At 41.0% G+C, this 14804-nt stretch overlaps 2 protein-coding genes across 2 annotated transcripts; both read left to right on the top strand.

Annotated features, from left to right (window-relative positions):
• Window positions 1-243: 243 nt before the first annotated feature.
• On the top strand, window positions 244-9047 carry LOC113123223 (protein mono-ADP-ribosyltransferase PARP14-like). Its single transcript, XM_026295045.2, has 15 exons — window positions 244-530; window positions 902-1050; window positions 1254-3359; window positions 3557-3790; window positions 3942-4166; window positions 4462-4528; window positions 4899-5045; window positions 5171-5230; window positions 5315-5491; window positions 5680-5818; window positions 5931-5983; window positions 6377-7093; window positions 7240-7376; window positions 7455-7632; window positions 7909-9047. The coding sequence occupies exons 1-15, from the start codon at window positions 359-361 to the stop codon at window positions 8187-8189; spliced, it is 4842 nt and encodes a 1613-aa protein (XP_026150830.1). The 5' UTR covers window positions 244-358; the 3' UTR covers window positions 8190-9047.
• A 10-nt stretch (window positions 9048-9057) lies between these two features.
• On the top strand, window positions 9058-13219 carry LOC113123288 (kelch-like protein 33). The gene is made up of 4 exons (XM_026295197.1): window positions 9058-10138; window positions 10233-11178; window positions 11272-11442; window positions 12654-13219. The coding sequence occupies exons 1-4, from the start codon at window positions 9340-9342 to the stop codon at window positions 13171-13173; spliced, it is 2436 nt and encodes an 811-aa protein (XP_026150982.1). The 5' UTR covers window positions 9058-9339; the 3' UTR covers window positions 13174-13219.
• The last annotated feature ends 1585 nt before the right edge of the window (window positions 13220-14804 follow it).

Below are 14804 nucleotides of genomic sequence, written 5' to 3'. Positions count from 1 at the left end.
TTTTTTTTCTATAAAAGCCTAATTTTAAAAGTGACTGGGCTGTGTGAAGGTCAGAGCACTGAGGCACAAATTGGCTTGAAAGTCGCAAAAAGAGGAAACCCGAGTACAGTGTTGGAGTAGCTACCTTTAAATTTACCTACTGTAACTTTCCATCTGTCAGATTCTGTCTTGTTTTGTTGAATACAAGGGGCCAAACCCACCAGGAAATCAGCAGCCGTGTGTTTCCTGTAAGTCACGTTACTTGTTTTGGAGACAGCTGATCTATAAACGCTGCAGCACAAGTGACTCAGTCTGCTCCGTCGCTCCGCAGACCTATAGTTGGTTTCATTTCAAGAAGCGACAGAAAATAAGTCGCACTATGGACGGCACGTACCGGTATCCTGTTTACTTCGACTGTCCCGAACTGGACAATGAGCAAATCAGGAAGATCGAAACCTATTTTAAAATTCGCCGTAAATCAGATGGAGGAGACTGCGGCTCATTGACGAGAATAAATGAAGTTTACTGCATCGCCTTTAAGGATCCAGCAGGTACAGTAAGACACGTTCACATGTCTGTTTGCTGAACTGGGAGTTGTCAGTGAGTTTACTGTTTGTGCAAGTGAAAGTAAACCTGTTTTTTTTTTTATAGGGCCCAGTTTTACTGACAAATACGTCCAGCCTGACTTCTCATATTGCTTTTTCCACATATGGTTCAGTGTATAGGAGATTTTCAAAATTTAGAAATGTGTCATTCTAGTTTCACTTTTACTTTACTACAAGAACAATGAACCCAGTCCCATGATCTACAGTCTGTTCTCTGTCCCTGCAGACCTGCAGGCCATGTCAGTAAAAGCGTCACGCAGTTTGAAAGCATGGATGGTTCGGTTCCTAATAAGTCATGTCAGATTCTGCCATCACAGATCAGCAAAGAGTCCTGAACAGACCTGAGCATGTGCTGGAGTTTGCAGCTGGTCCTCTGGTGTTGACGGTGCGAGGCAGCCCAGGGCCTCACAGCTCCAGTCCCATCGATACATCAACCCAAAGACAGTCACTAAGCCCAGACTCCCAGGTTAGTGTGGTAAAAATGACCTTTCATCTCATGCTCACTTAGTATATGATGATGAAAAAGAAGAGGTGACAATGTGAGGCATAAAATAATGTTCACCCTCATCTAATGTTAAAATGTTAAGTTTAAAATGAAGAAGCCTTAATCATTTCTTTATGTTCTTAACATCTTCTTTATTGATCTATACTGTGTTTTTCCAACACCAGAGTCAGCAGTTCACCAATACTTCAAGCTTGCCCCCAACTGGTGAAGAGTATGAACTACAACTTGATTCTTACCTCCTCCGTTACCTACATGAATGTCCTGAGGCGTGGGAGGAACTGGAGAAAGAACTCACCACTGTTGGCTGCTCAGCTCAGCTTTTCCCAGAGAGAGTTTTAGTCCGGAGATCAGCTCAAGCTGCTGCTACAGATGCAGTTAGAAATTGGAAAGCTCAGGTAGACAAACTGTTTGAGGGCTACATGGTCCACTATGAGCTGGACCCTCACAAAGTCAAAGCTTTGCTTCAGTCCTGCAGGTTTAATCAGAGCACAGATGAGGTGAAGGTGAAGGTTTACAGTGAGATTGGTCTGGCTGTTGTTGTTGGGGAATGTTCTCAGGTGGACGCCAGGTTGAAGGATGTAGAGGACTCAACTGTTAGACGTCGAGAGTCGCGTTTAAGTGAGAAGCAAACCAGTGTACGTCACCTAGGTGAGGCCAAACTCCGACTCCTCTGGAAAGATCTTGACCTCAGTTTAAGACGAGATTTTCCAGGAGTGAAGGTCTCACAGGGAGAAGCAGGTGAGCTCATTTTGGAAGGACCTGTGGGGGAGGTTCTTGATGCTGTAAATTTGATTTCTAAGAAGGAGACTTTGGTTTTAGAAAGGACAGTTTCTGATATATGCCCATATTTTTTGCCTTTCCTAAAGAGGACTTATGGAGGTCCAGGGGTGCTGGGTGACTTTTTAGCAATTGGTGGTAAGGTGGAAATAGAGTTACGGGACACAGAGCTACGTTTTCTCTCCCTCTCTGCTGATAAACTGGATGATGCAGAAAAGAAATTTCAAAAAGAATTCAAGGACGTCAGCATTGATGTTCCTAACTGCTCTGTTGTTCCATCTGAGCTTCGGGAAAAGCTTAAGTCCAAGACAAATGAGATGAACCAAAGTCAGTGCAGAGCTCTGGCTGTGTTTGGCTCAGACAGCACAGTGTATTTACTGGGCCACACTAAAGAGGTTGAAGAGCTGACTGAAACTGTCACACAGTTTGTTTTGGACCAGGCACACATAGAAGGCAAAATCATCCTCCCTTTCCAGGAGTTAGTACATCTCTTACCAGAATTACTGCAGCTGCATAGTTTTGATTATTCCGGGGTGATCTTCCATCCTTTAACATCTTCCCCAAGGCCCATAGTGGTCCTGGAAGGTCCATCCAATAAAGTGACAGAGGTCAGGAACAGACTGGGTCCATTACTGGACTCCCTTGTTCAGCATAGAGTCATCATAGATCTGCCAGGTGCAGTAGGCTATTTTGAAACTCCCTTTGGAAAACAGAACCTTTTAAGTTTTGCTCAGTCTCAGAAGTGTCTCATACAGCTGCAAAAACAATCTCACACTACTGGACATAATTCGGCATCTGCAGTTACTAGCTACAGGCTTCGTGGTGGGATCCAAGTGCTGGTGTGTCACGGTGACATCACCAAACAGGATGCTGATGCCCTGGTGAATGCTGCCAATGAGTGTCTGGACCACTGTGGAGGTGTTGCTGCTGCACTGAGTAAAGCAGGTGGCCCTGAGATACAGGAGGAGAGCAAAACTTTAGTAAATAATTGTGGCAAAATTCCCACAGGTGATGTGGTGGTGACCACAGGGGGAAATTTAAAGTGCAAGAAGCTGCTGCATGCTGTTGGACCTGTAGGTGGGAAAACAGGTGGCAGAGAAAGATCATTACTGGAAAAAACTGTCAAGTCTGCTCTCCAATTAGCAGAAGATATGGGGTTTACATCTATCGCCATGCCTTGTATCAGCTCAGGTATATTTGGTGTTCCTGTTGTTGTGTGCTCTGAGGCTATTGTAACAGCTGTGAAAGAGTTTGACAGTCAGGGAGGGCAAAGTCTGCGGAAGATCATCCTGATTGATAACAGAGGAGAGGTGGTGAGGGCCATGCAGGACGCCTGTGACAGGCTTCTCCGAGGGACAAGTACTGGAAACAGTTCACCAAGTGATTTGGGGGTCCAGGTGGGAGCTGCTGGCCACGACACAGCAAGAGGAGCTGGAGCTGCTGGAGAATGTGTCACTGTGGAGGTCATTCAGGGCACTATTGAGACCCAGCAGGTGAGAATCTTGCATGAAATTATTCTCAATTCATGCAAGTTTTGCGACTTGATTCAGGTGTTTTTATCAGCTAATTGGTAATAATTGATGGGTACCTGCACCTGTTTGTATAAAGATCAGATGCTGAATATTCTTTTTCTGGGCGGTACATGGTGGATAGGATCACTTATTGTACATGTTGAAATGTATTTTTTTAGGTGGATGCCCTGGTATCTCCTATCGTTGGCCATGATCCGCTCTCTACCCGTGTAGGACATGCTATATCCAGTGTGGTGGGACCTCAAATGAGTCAAAAGTTTCATAAAGAAGCAGGAGCAACAGTGCCTGGTGACACAGTTCTGGTGGAGCGTTTGCCTGGGCTTCCATCTAAGTCAGTGATCTTTGTCAATCTTGCACCCTGGGTTAATAACCAACATGAAAATGCAGTTCAGGTGAAAGCCTATGTTCACTTAGCATGTCTAAGTAGTTTTTATTTATTTATTTATTTTATTTTTTTGCACAATTACATTTTTTTCTCTGTATGTTGATGTGCTATTTAAAAACTAAAGGAAGCAGTAATTTGTATTATCTTGAATCTTCCAGGTTCTGAGGCAAGGCATAAGAAGGATTTTGGCTACCTGCTCGATCAGGGTCTTTAGGTCAGTTGCTTTCCCTGTGCTTGGGACTGGTGCTGTTCTGCGTTTTCCTCACAGCGTGGCATCCCGGGTTTTACTTGAGGAGATCAGTGTATTTGAACAGAACCCAGCCGGCAGATCACATCTCCTGGTGCGCATAGTTGTTCACCCTAATGACAAAGAATCTAGTAAGGTAAGGCAGATACCGTTGCCATGCCCTGTAACGTAAAATAGACTACAATAAACAACTTAGTTGTTAAATATTCGATGTCTTTGATATATTGACCAAATATGTCATTTATTTATTTGGCTGCCCGGTCGTGTTAGGAAGGGCATCCGACGTGCCAAAAAATTTGGATTAATTGATCCACTGTGGTGACCCCTAATGTCAGAAAAAGTCATTTATTTAGTGCATCATACAGATCTGGTTGATGTTAAAACTATTAAGTAGTGTAGTGAGTTATAAATGGCAATCTTTGTTTCTACAGGCTTTGCAGTCTGTCCAGCAAAATTTGCATCTCAGAGGATTCACAAATGATGTTAACCAGGATCAAGGTTGGATATTTTCTTTTCAGTATCAGATTAAGTTTACTAACATCTTTAGGCTGCATGAATCACCTTAAGACCACAAGGAATCAGAAAAATAGACCGTTTTAGCAAACTTACACATCCAATAAATACAAGACAATAATTATTTACTAAAACCAGCTGCCTGGTTCTGCTGTAAATCAGGTTGATTTGTAAATCACTGGTGGGAGTGAAACCAAAACAATGAACTAAAAGAGGCTAAAAATGATTATTGTAAAGCCATAGAAAAGCAACTGGATTCACTGTTTATATAAAAAGTCTTACTACAGATCTAACAGAACTGAAAGTAAGATGTTAAGCCATGACTTTATTTTCTTTTTTATTGCCACAACTTTAGCTTCCTTTTACCGTCATGTCTCCACAACAAATGATGCAATCACGGCCATACTGGGCAAAGTCAAACTTTACATGGTCCATGGCGACATCTTAAATGCAGGCACTGATGTCATTGTCAACACAACCGATTTCTCAAATAACCCGGCCGGTAAGAACTAAATGTTTTCTTTACATATACATGTATAGGACTTCAGACTTGTAAAAGGTTTATAGTACGCTACCCTAGTGTATGTGCTGTAGGTAGAGTCCTAACTGTGTATTCACACTGCACAGGTGTCTCCAAGGCCATTCTGACTGCAGCAGGGCCAACTGTCCAGGCAGAGTTAGCAAGATGTAAGCCTTATACATTTTCACCAAACACTGGCAGGTCCAACATGATGCATTTTATCAACTGTTAGTTTTGCTTTTCCTTTTCAGTTGGCACTCCACCAGACTACATGTGCACCACAGGACCGGGGTTGCTTGGTTGTAGGGAAATCATCCATGCTAGTTTTATGTCTGATCCCCAGGTGATCCAAAAGAACTGCAAAAAGATACTGAAGATGTGTGAGGACAGAGGCTACAAATCAGTGGCCTTCCCAGCCATCAACACTGGTTTGTACTGTGTGTGTTTGTATATGTCACCTCCTGAACATCTGTATTGTGAAAAAAATGATTCCATTACATTCCAAAAAATGTTCAGTTTAATGGAAAAACAAAAGTTAGTTTGAGAGCCAGTCACTACAACAATATAAATACCATCACTTGATGTGTATTCACAATCATTCTTTTATGTGTGTTAGGTGCGGCTGGTATGGACCCTGATAAAGCTTGTAAAGCCATGTTGGATGGCATGGCTTCAACTATTAGAGACTTGAAGCCAAATTCCCTCTCACATATCCGCATCGTCATCCTTCAACAACCGGTCTTCCAGGTTTTCAGGTCAGAAATAAATCTTGTCCTTGCAGCAACAGATACTTGGAGAGGATGTTACAGTTTTAGCTAAGTCCAATTTCTTGGTTTGAATTATCTAAACTGTAATATGTGTTTACAGTACAGAGCTGGAGAATCGCCTTGGACAAATCGCCCCTCGTCACAACCTGAAAGGTTTGTTTTCAGCTATAAGGCTGGAAAAGTTTGTTCTCTTAGTTGTCAGTGCCGAAAATTATTTGGAATAGAGAATAATTTATTAGGCCATGAGGCAGAAGTACAGGCATTAAGCTTTAACTTTATGTTTAATTAATCATTACATTGCCCACTAATGCAAATATTTGTATTTAGAATAGGAAAATAAACCTTTTTTTTGTAGAGCTCAGTTAACATGTCACTATAAACAAGACTCTATAGCTACTGCACCAGCAGGGTGAGGTTCTACATAGACAAAGCTCATTAAGTGCATATTGATTTTGTGTGATCTCTGTAAACATCACACAAAGGAAGATTTATGGTGAGTTGTCATAGCCTTATTGGTTGTCTTTCTTTTGTAATTTTGTGTTTTAGAAAAAGCTAAACAAAAGCTCAAAGAGTGGCAAGAGAAGTTTTCTAGAACCTCAGCATCTTCAGCATCTGAGGAAAAACCACTGATCTCCTCAAAGCCTCAGCCTGCTGCACTAAGTGTGATTTGTTGTGGTTTGGACATCAGGACCATCAAGAGAGATTTGGAAGGGATCTTGCAGAATCAGCTGTTAGAGAGAGAGGTGGATGTGTGTGATTTTTCCAGGCTTGATGACATGGAGCTGGAAGCAGTGCTGACAAAAGTCAAATTCTTAGGTATAAGTCTGGAGCACAGGAGACGCCAAATTCCTCAGAGTGCAACTGGCAACAGAGCAAGAAACGCAGCTAATGCCAAAGCAACACATTGGTCAGTATCAGGAGAGGAGGTCTATGTTCTGAAAGGCCTGAAACAGGATGTTTTGAGCGTCGCAGATCTCATAAACAGAGCGGTGCACAAAGCACTTCGTGCCGATATCCAAGACAAAAAAGAAGCAATGTTGGGTCTTGGAGTCCAGTGGTCAATTAAGGATACAAACGGAACCTGGCAGGAGATGAGCCTGCATGCCAACTACATGCTGGAAGATGCTTACATGCGCAAAGATGTGTCTGTAGATGTTATACCACCAGATGGCGTGAAGGTAAAGGTAAACCTGAAGACACAAGAAGCCACAAATTGGACAACAGGCATCACATACAAAGTGAAAAGGAGCGCATCTTCAGCAAGTATGTCACATTTTGTTGTTCCCTGTTATTTTAAAACTGGCTCTAAGTTATGTTAAAACCATTCTGTTTTTTTGTTTGTTTTTTTTAAAGTGAAAAAGTTTTTTAAAGTCTAAAATTATAAGAAGAATATATGTCTTCTACTTTAGCTCTAGAGATGCCAGAACACTGGGAGCCAATGGAAGAAGAAGAAATGTTTAAAAAGGTGGAAATACAACCTAACTCACTAGAGTACCAGACTGTAGCCCAAGGTTTCCTCAAAACAGCCAATTTCACCATTCAAAAAGTGAGTATGAAAACACCAAGAAACACCTATACAGTGTACAATAAGTAATTGATTTATTTTTATATTTTTTTATTTCAGATTGAGTGTGTGCAAAATGTCTACCTGTGGTATGCCTACACTGTGTGTAGGGAGCGTATACTGACTAAGAATGGTCCAGCAGAACTTGGGGAAAAGACTCTCTACCATGGCACATCAGCAAGTGCATGCATGTGCATTGAACGGGACAGATTTAACAGGAACTTTGCAGGACAACATGGTATGGAGCTTTGATGTGCATATGTCAGTCAGTCAAAAATGTTACATTAATACCTCTTAAAAGTACTTTTCTCACATTAAATACATTATCAATCATTTCTAAAAGTTAGGAACGTTTGGTATAAATATTAAAATTAAACAGCTTTAATCAGCTCTGTCAAGCTTCAAATTTGCTTAACAGATAATGTGGTATTGAGCTTCCCAATCAGAAAAACAAAAATGAACTGTTCTTTAAAGTTTTTTTTTTTGTTGTTTTTGTTTTCTTGTGTGATCACAGCTGCCATGTATGGAAATGGAGTTTACTTCGCAGTCAAAGCAGGCTATTCTGCTAGCAGATTTTCTCCACAAGACAATTCAGGCCTGAGGCGGCTGTATGCGGTTCGTGTCTTGACTGGCCGTTACACACTCGGGCAATCTGGCATGAACGCGATCCCTGCTCGAGGCAACGACCCCACTGACTGCTTCGACAGTTTGGTCGACAATGTGCAGAACCCCTCCATGTTTGTGATCTTCCATGATGACCAGGCCTACCCAGAATATCTCATCACCTTTAAATGAGGACAAGTGATAAAAGTCATGGATCAAGTGTGATGACAATGATCATCCTTGTTAAATATCACAAAATAGCGATTACTCTGCAGTATACCTTAAGTTTGATGAGTTGCTTTCCTGAGTAAATCTCAGGTACATAGAAGCACTTTAACAAAAACAACCAGACAAGGTCACACATAGAAAAATGTTTTTTCAGCTGAACAAACTAGCAATCTTGTGAATACGCCTTGAATTGACACTTTCCTTTTTTAACTTTTCTCATTTAATCAAATCCTGTGGTATTAATCTCTCAGTGCAATAACTCGCAATGCAATACTGCAAATACCAGCAGCTTCTTAAGTATTTTCATTTATTCTACCTTGTCCTTTAATAAATTTACATCAAAATTCATTAAGATAAAAAAATTTTGAAGTTTTGCCAAAAAACATTCAACTGGTTATAAATGCCAAGACATTATGAAGTAAATAATACACCTTTATTAACAAAATCATGTAATAGAGTATTCATATGTTCATGTGTTATGTTGTATATTAAGAAAATGGATATTTTCATAAGTCCAATTAAAACACTAAAATCTTAATCAACGGGTTATGGTTAGAGGGTCACAAGGTAGTTCAAGCAAAATTGCAAAAAAGATTGTACACTTTAACATATATAGAACCTTTTGGGAAATAAAAGTAATTCTTAAAATGTTTCAAATAGCTTAATCAATGAAATATAGAAATGATTCAGTCTTATGATTGCTCTGAATGTGCACCTATATGCAGAAAAGCCAATTTCCTCCTGGTTCCTTGACAAAGCAGCATTTAAGTGATGGAAGCTTATCTTTGGTGATTCAAATTAAACTGGGCCTGCGGTATGGAAGTGTTTTGTCTGGTTTTGTCTCTCTGAGGAAGTCCATCTCAAACACTAACATTGATCTCCATTGCCTCCCCTGTTGAACAGCACGAGATTCAGTTGAAACAGAATCCGTTTGACCCAGTACCTATAAATAGCTAGTTGTTTATGCCGTGAAGAAAGTTGAGTCTGAGCAAGACAGAAAGGTCGGGGGTGAGAGAAAGATTTGTTAAGGCGAAAAAATAAACATGAAAACAAATTCATGAAGGCAGGACTGTAGACTTTAGGTAGTACTTTGAAGTGACGGCTTCTTACTAACATGGAGTTTACCAGGCGTTATTTGCCACTGGAATGGGAAGAGCGATGGAGGAGAGAGAAGGAGAGGAGGAAAAGTTTGATTGAAGAAGGTGCAGAAGGAATAGAGCAGGACAAACGTGAGCTGAGGAGGATTGTTGCTTACAATGACTCTAGGATGGGTCTGCCAAGTTGGATGGATAAGAAAGAAGGGTCAGAGGTCAGGACGAGTGGAACTAGTCTGGAGGTAACTGGGGTACATGGCGGTAAAGGTCTAGGTGATAATGTTCGGACATACAGCAACAAAACTCACCCTAAAGAAGTATTCATGGTAATGAAGGAATTCTGGGACTCATGTCTTCTCACAGACCTGACCCTGGTCACTGAAAATGGACATAATTTCCATGTACACTCCCCTATCCTGGCTGCTGTGAGCTCCTTCATCCTGGAGACACTAAGGGGAAAAAGTCTACAATCAGACAATGAAAAAGACGTAGGGGTCCAAAGGTGGTCTCTGCCCCTGGCTGAGGTTGATCATATAGGACTCCAGGCAGTTGTGGAGTTTGCATATACTGGTGCTGTATTATCTTTAGACACAGACAGTATGGCCCAGATTAAGGCTGCAGCTCAAGTGTTGGGGGTTCCTAGAGTGATGGATCTCTGCAATAAAGAGGAAAGAAAGAAGAAAGAAAGTACCAAGGAAGAAACGCAAAAAATATCTGATCTTGAACAGATGAAGATGACTCTTCAGTCCATTGAGCAGCTGTGGGCAGACAGAGTGGGATGTGATGTGAGTTTGGATGTGGATGGCACTTTATTCCACGGTTAGTAGGCATGTCGTTCTGCAATCTTCATATTACTTGATGGTGATTATTTGTTAGTGGCCAAAATTGAAATACTCATTGTGTATTTCTCTAGTCCACAGAGTTGTCCTGGCAGCAAGCAGCGACTATTTCCGTGGCATGTTCACCTGTGGGATGAGGGAATCCCATCAAACCTGTGTTTCCCTTCCCTTCCTGTTAGCCTCTGAGTTAGAGGTTCTTATTGGGTGCTCCTACAGTGGGGCCCTTTCGCTCAGCTGGGACAGTGTCTTTGAGATTACCTGCACAGCCCTCCAGCTTCAGTTCCAGCCTGCTCTTACGCTTTGCCTCGACTTCATGCGACAGGAAATAGGAGCCAGTTCTTGCCTGGATGTGGCATCTTTTGCCGAAGCCTATGGGATGTCAGAACTCCTTGAGGACGCCAATGACTTTGTACTGAAGAACTTCTGGGAGGTGTCAACCACGACAAAGTTTCAGGACCTACCAGCAGAGAAGCTAATAGACTTCCTCTGCTGTGATGGTCTGTGTGTGCCATCAGAGTTGGCTGTTTTTCGAGCTGTAATCTCGTGGATCGAGGCTGATCCTGAGGAGAGAATGGGCCAGGCTGGCTTACTGATGAGGGGAGTCCGCTTCCCCCTCATGACCTTTCGAGAGTTCAGGGAGGTCAGGGCTATTAACTTGCGCATGGAGTGCTTTGGAAACAAAGAGGTGGAACTCTATGGCTCTGCACTCAAAGAATTTGGTTTTAGCCTTCCAACCCAAGATCTGTGTCGGATCAGGCGCCCCAAAGATGCTCTGCTTTTAGTCGGGGGAGACCAGCTGACCCCAGATGTGGGTCAACGTGTGCCAAGCAGGGAAGTGTGGTTTGCAAACTCACTGCACAGTGGTACTGGGTTAGTAAAGGACATAGAGTGGAGAAAGTTGTGTGAGATGCCAGACAAGCCAAAGTTCAGGCACGGTGTGGCAGCAATGGAGGGGAAGCTGTATGTATTTGGAGGATGTTACTTCTACACCAAGGATGACATAATGAAATCCGTGTACAGGTAAAAGACACGTATATCCTCTTCTCACTTAGTAACCAGACTGTCACACTGATGCATAAATGTGGTCTCATGTTTTCCATTTTCACTTTATAGTTATGATCCCGGGCAGGACAGCTGGAAGAGGCTGGCTGACATGCAGGAGTTTAGAAGTAATTTCTCAGTGGTCTTACATCAGGAGCGCCTCTATGCCATTGGTGGAGATAAAGAGATCAACACCAACGTAGACAGTGTGGAGATGTACAACCCAGAGAAGGACTCATGGAGGTAAGACTAGTGATGTAACACTTAAAACAGGCTACCAACAATAGAATAAACCTTTCAAAGAAGTACTGGGACAAGACATTTCCAAAATCACATGTACCAAGCAGTCATAATGCTTAAAACTATTTATTCAACTGTAAAAAAATATAACATTTAAAAGAAAATCAAGGATGAAAGTAGTGATTTCACTTTTTGATCTTCTGTCCTTAAGTTGTCCAGCAGATGTCGCCATTTAGACTAAATCATATACTTCAAAAAAATCTAAAAGTAAAAATAAATTAAAGTAAAATACTTGCAGCACAGGTGCTTCAAAGTGATTCAGTGGTTCAGTAACCTTTTCTCCATCACTAGGTAAGATAGAAGAAGAACAGTTAAATGCTGATTAGTATTTTGTTATGGGGGATTTGCACTCCCAAACCAGTAGGGGGCAATCACACTTTTGGAGGCAGCTTTCACAGATATGTAACACAATGCACCTGTGCAGTGGTGCAGCTCATACAAACTCAAACTTTCCAGAGGAAGAAAATCAAGAGAAAACAAAGTCATTTATCATCTGAGCTTTTTGCTGCCACAGTATTTTGTAAAAACAGCACTACACAGGGAAATGGAAAGACAACTTGACAATACGGGAGTGACAAAATGTAAGTTGGCATTATATGAGATGATGAATTTCAGCAGCTGCATGTTGCTTTTATTATCTGAATGTCCTGGAAGTTTGATAATTATTCTACATTAATGAGGACCTGTCCTGTGTGGAGGTCTTTCTACCAGCTGTCTAGCATTTAGTTTTCCACTTGCCTGACATTTCTACACAGAACATGCGTGTTCCAGTACTTTGCAATGACACCATGACATGGCACAACAAACCATAGTCCCTGAGGGCCTTAGGCTTCTCTATGAATTGCAAAGGCATACATAGCTTTTTTTTAGTTTTTTTTTTTAAAGTTTACATAAAACCATTTCTGTCTTTTAAAAGTTATATTTGATCTAGCTTTCTCATAAAGGCGTCCTAGTAAAATGAGACCACACTGATATCTAGTGAATTTTAATGCTCTGTAGCAGTTGCTCCCCCATGACAGCATTTTTGTTTTACATATTAATCACATACACACATTGAAATTCATGGATTTTAAATTCTGTCTAGTTTTGAGAGGGATATAGATGCTAGGCTGCACTTCATTCCTGTGTGATGCCACTTATTTCATTTTTCTCAGCTTTGTCCATCCTCTGGACCAGGCCCTGAGTGGATATGCTGTCACTGTTGTAGATGGAGGAATTTTCATCTCTGGAGGTTTCGACTGTAAGTATGTATGTCTGGTTTCAATGTTCCTGTACCACCCAGAGAGAGGAACCGTCTATCTGGCAGACATGGCCCATGACCGGGCCCAGCACTGCATGGAGGCCCTCCGAGGCCATCTTTACGTTGCCGGAGGAGTGTGTAACCTAAGGAAATTTTACACTGACCAACAAGCCTGTGAGGTTTATGATCCTGTGGCCGACTCCTGGACTGCATTCGCATCACTGCCTGTGCCACATGTGAGTGCAGCCTCAGCCGTCCTGGAAGAGAAGGTCTATATACTGGGTGGATACTGTCAGGATGACTACAGTGAGTCAGGACTGGTCCACCGGTTTGATCCCAGCACACAACGATGGGAAAACATGGGCAAACTGCCGGGGCCTGTTACTGACATTCGGGCCTGTCTGCTGCGACTTCCTCAGCACTTTAGAGAGTAACTGGATAACTGACATGATGCATTGAGGTGAAATAATCAAAAGTGCTACATCTACAAATATGGCAAAGTATCAACAATAGAAAAAACTAAATAAATGCTTATTTGACATAATCTACAAAACTGTTCAAATTTGTCTCATTGTCTACTAACACTACTTGTATTGTTAAAGATATAGTATGAATTAAGTCCAAAATAACTGTTTTCTTTAAATGCCAGATCATTTTTGCCTCTATATTATCTGATTATTCCAACATTGCTGAAGGACATTTTTTCTGTAAAAGGAAACATTTTAATACTATTATCTTCATTTTTAAATGCAATTAAATTCTACAACAATGATATTTTCAGAGACTGCTACAAACAATTTTAAAGTATATACTGTATATCAGTTGATGGAAATAAATAATATTCATTTTAAAGATATCTTTGCTGTATTTGTTTTGTTTTTGTTTTTTTGTATTTTCTTCAGTTTAGGTTCAAGCTCCATCTCTGTAGAGTCCATTCAAGCTTCAAATGCCCTAAATGTAGCCTTAAATTTCCAGCTTCTTGTTGAATCAGAGATCAGATCAAGCTGAAGTCAGCCCTCCTCATTCCCTGTCATTGCCTGAGCCCCTGCTGGTGTAGATCCACATCCCACTTCACATCTTTCAAGTAAGTGTCAAATTATTTGAATTATTGGTCTGCAGTGGTCTTGTCAGGAAATCAATAGGCTTCTATTGTATTGAAATTGCTTAGCTAGGCCTTTTAACTTGGTCCATCTGATGTTAATGAGATATACACACTGTGATCTCTATTTTATCTATTTTGTTACCTACCTGAAATTTTTCAAGCATTTTATATTGGTTTGTCATCGCTTAAATTCACTTTATAGTCCTTTCACAAACCTGTCCATACTTTGCATGCAGAGCATCTCATTTGGCCCATATTGAGCTGCTACTGTTTGTTATAACTCCAGGCCTCTTGAGAGGAATGTTCCCCAATTTGAGAATCGCTAGAACTGATGTCAACAGGAATATAGTCTAGTTTTTGTCAATTTATTATTTATAAAATACAGCTGCAAGTGTCAATAACAGGACCAAATACTTCCGGTGCCACAAGCCCTGACATGTCTCCATTTAATATTCACTCGCAACATGAGAAGTCCATCAAATCTACAGAACTGAGAGTGTGCCAAATCTCACACCTCCAGTGCTCGGGTCCTAATAAGTATATACTCCTCCACAGGTCCACTACGTTAAACTCTGACCTTAGATCAGCTTCAAGCCATTCAACTTTTTGCTTTTTTGCATAGCAGATAATATTTTAAATATGACATGTTATGTTTACTGTGTTTTATGATGAAGATTTTTTTAAATCCAAACGAAACAATACAGTAGGTAAAGGAAAAATCATCCCAAATATGGGAAATTGTTATGATTGAAACTAAAACATAAATAATTTTATTACAGTACCTTTGGGATACAGTCCTTAACAGTATAATAGTCTTGGCATGCCTAAAGGTTAGATACAAAATCATCTTGATCAAGGTATTATGATTGACAGCATCCTCATTTCTTGTACACTGGAAAAAAGTTAGTTAAAAAATAATGTTAACACACAATAACTAACCTGAATTTCAGCATCATTAAACCT

Source organism: Mastacembelus armatus, chromosome 18 (assembly GCF_900324485.2).
Source record: "Mastacembelus armatus chromosome 18, fMasArm1.2, whole genome shotgun sequence".
Taxonomy (NCBI): Eukaryota; Metazoa; Chordata; class Actinopteri; order Synbranchiformes; family Mastacembelidae; genus Mastacembelus; species Mastacembelus armatus.
Note: the sequence above shows the minus strand (reverse complement) of the source record. Positions and strands in the feature narration are given on the sequence as shown.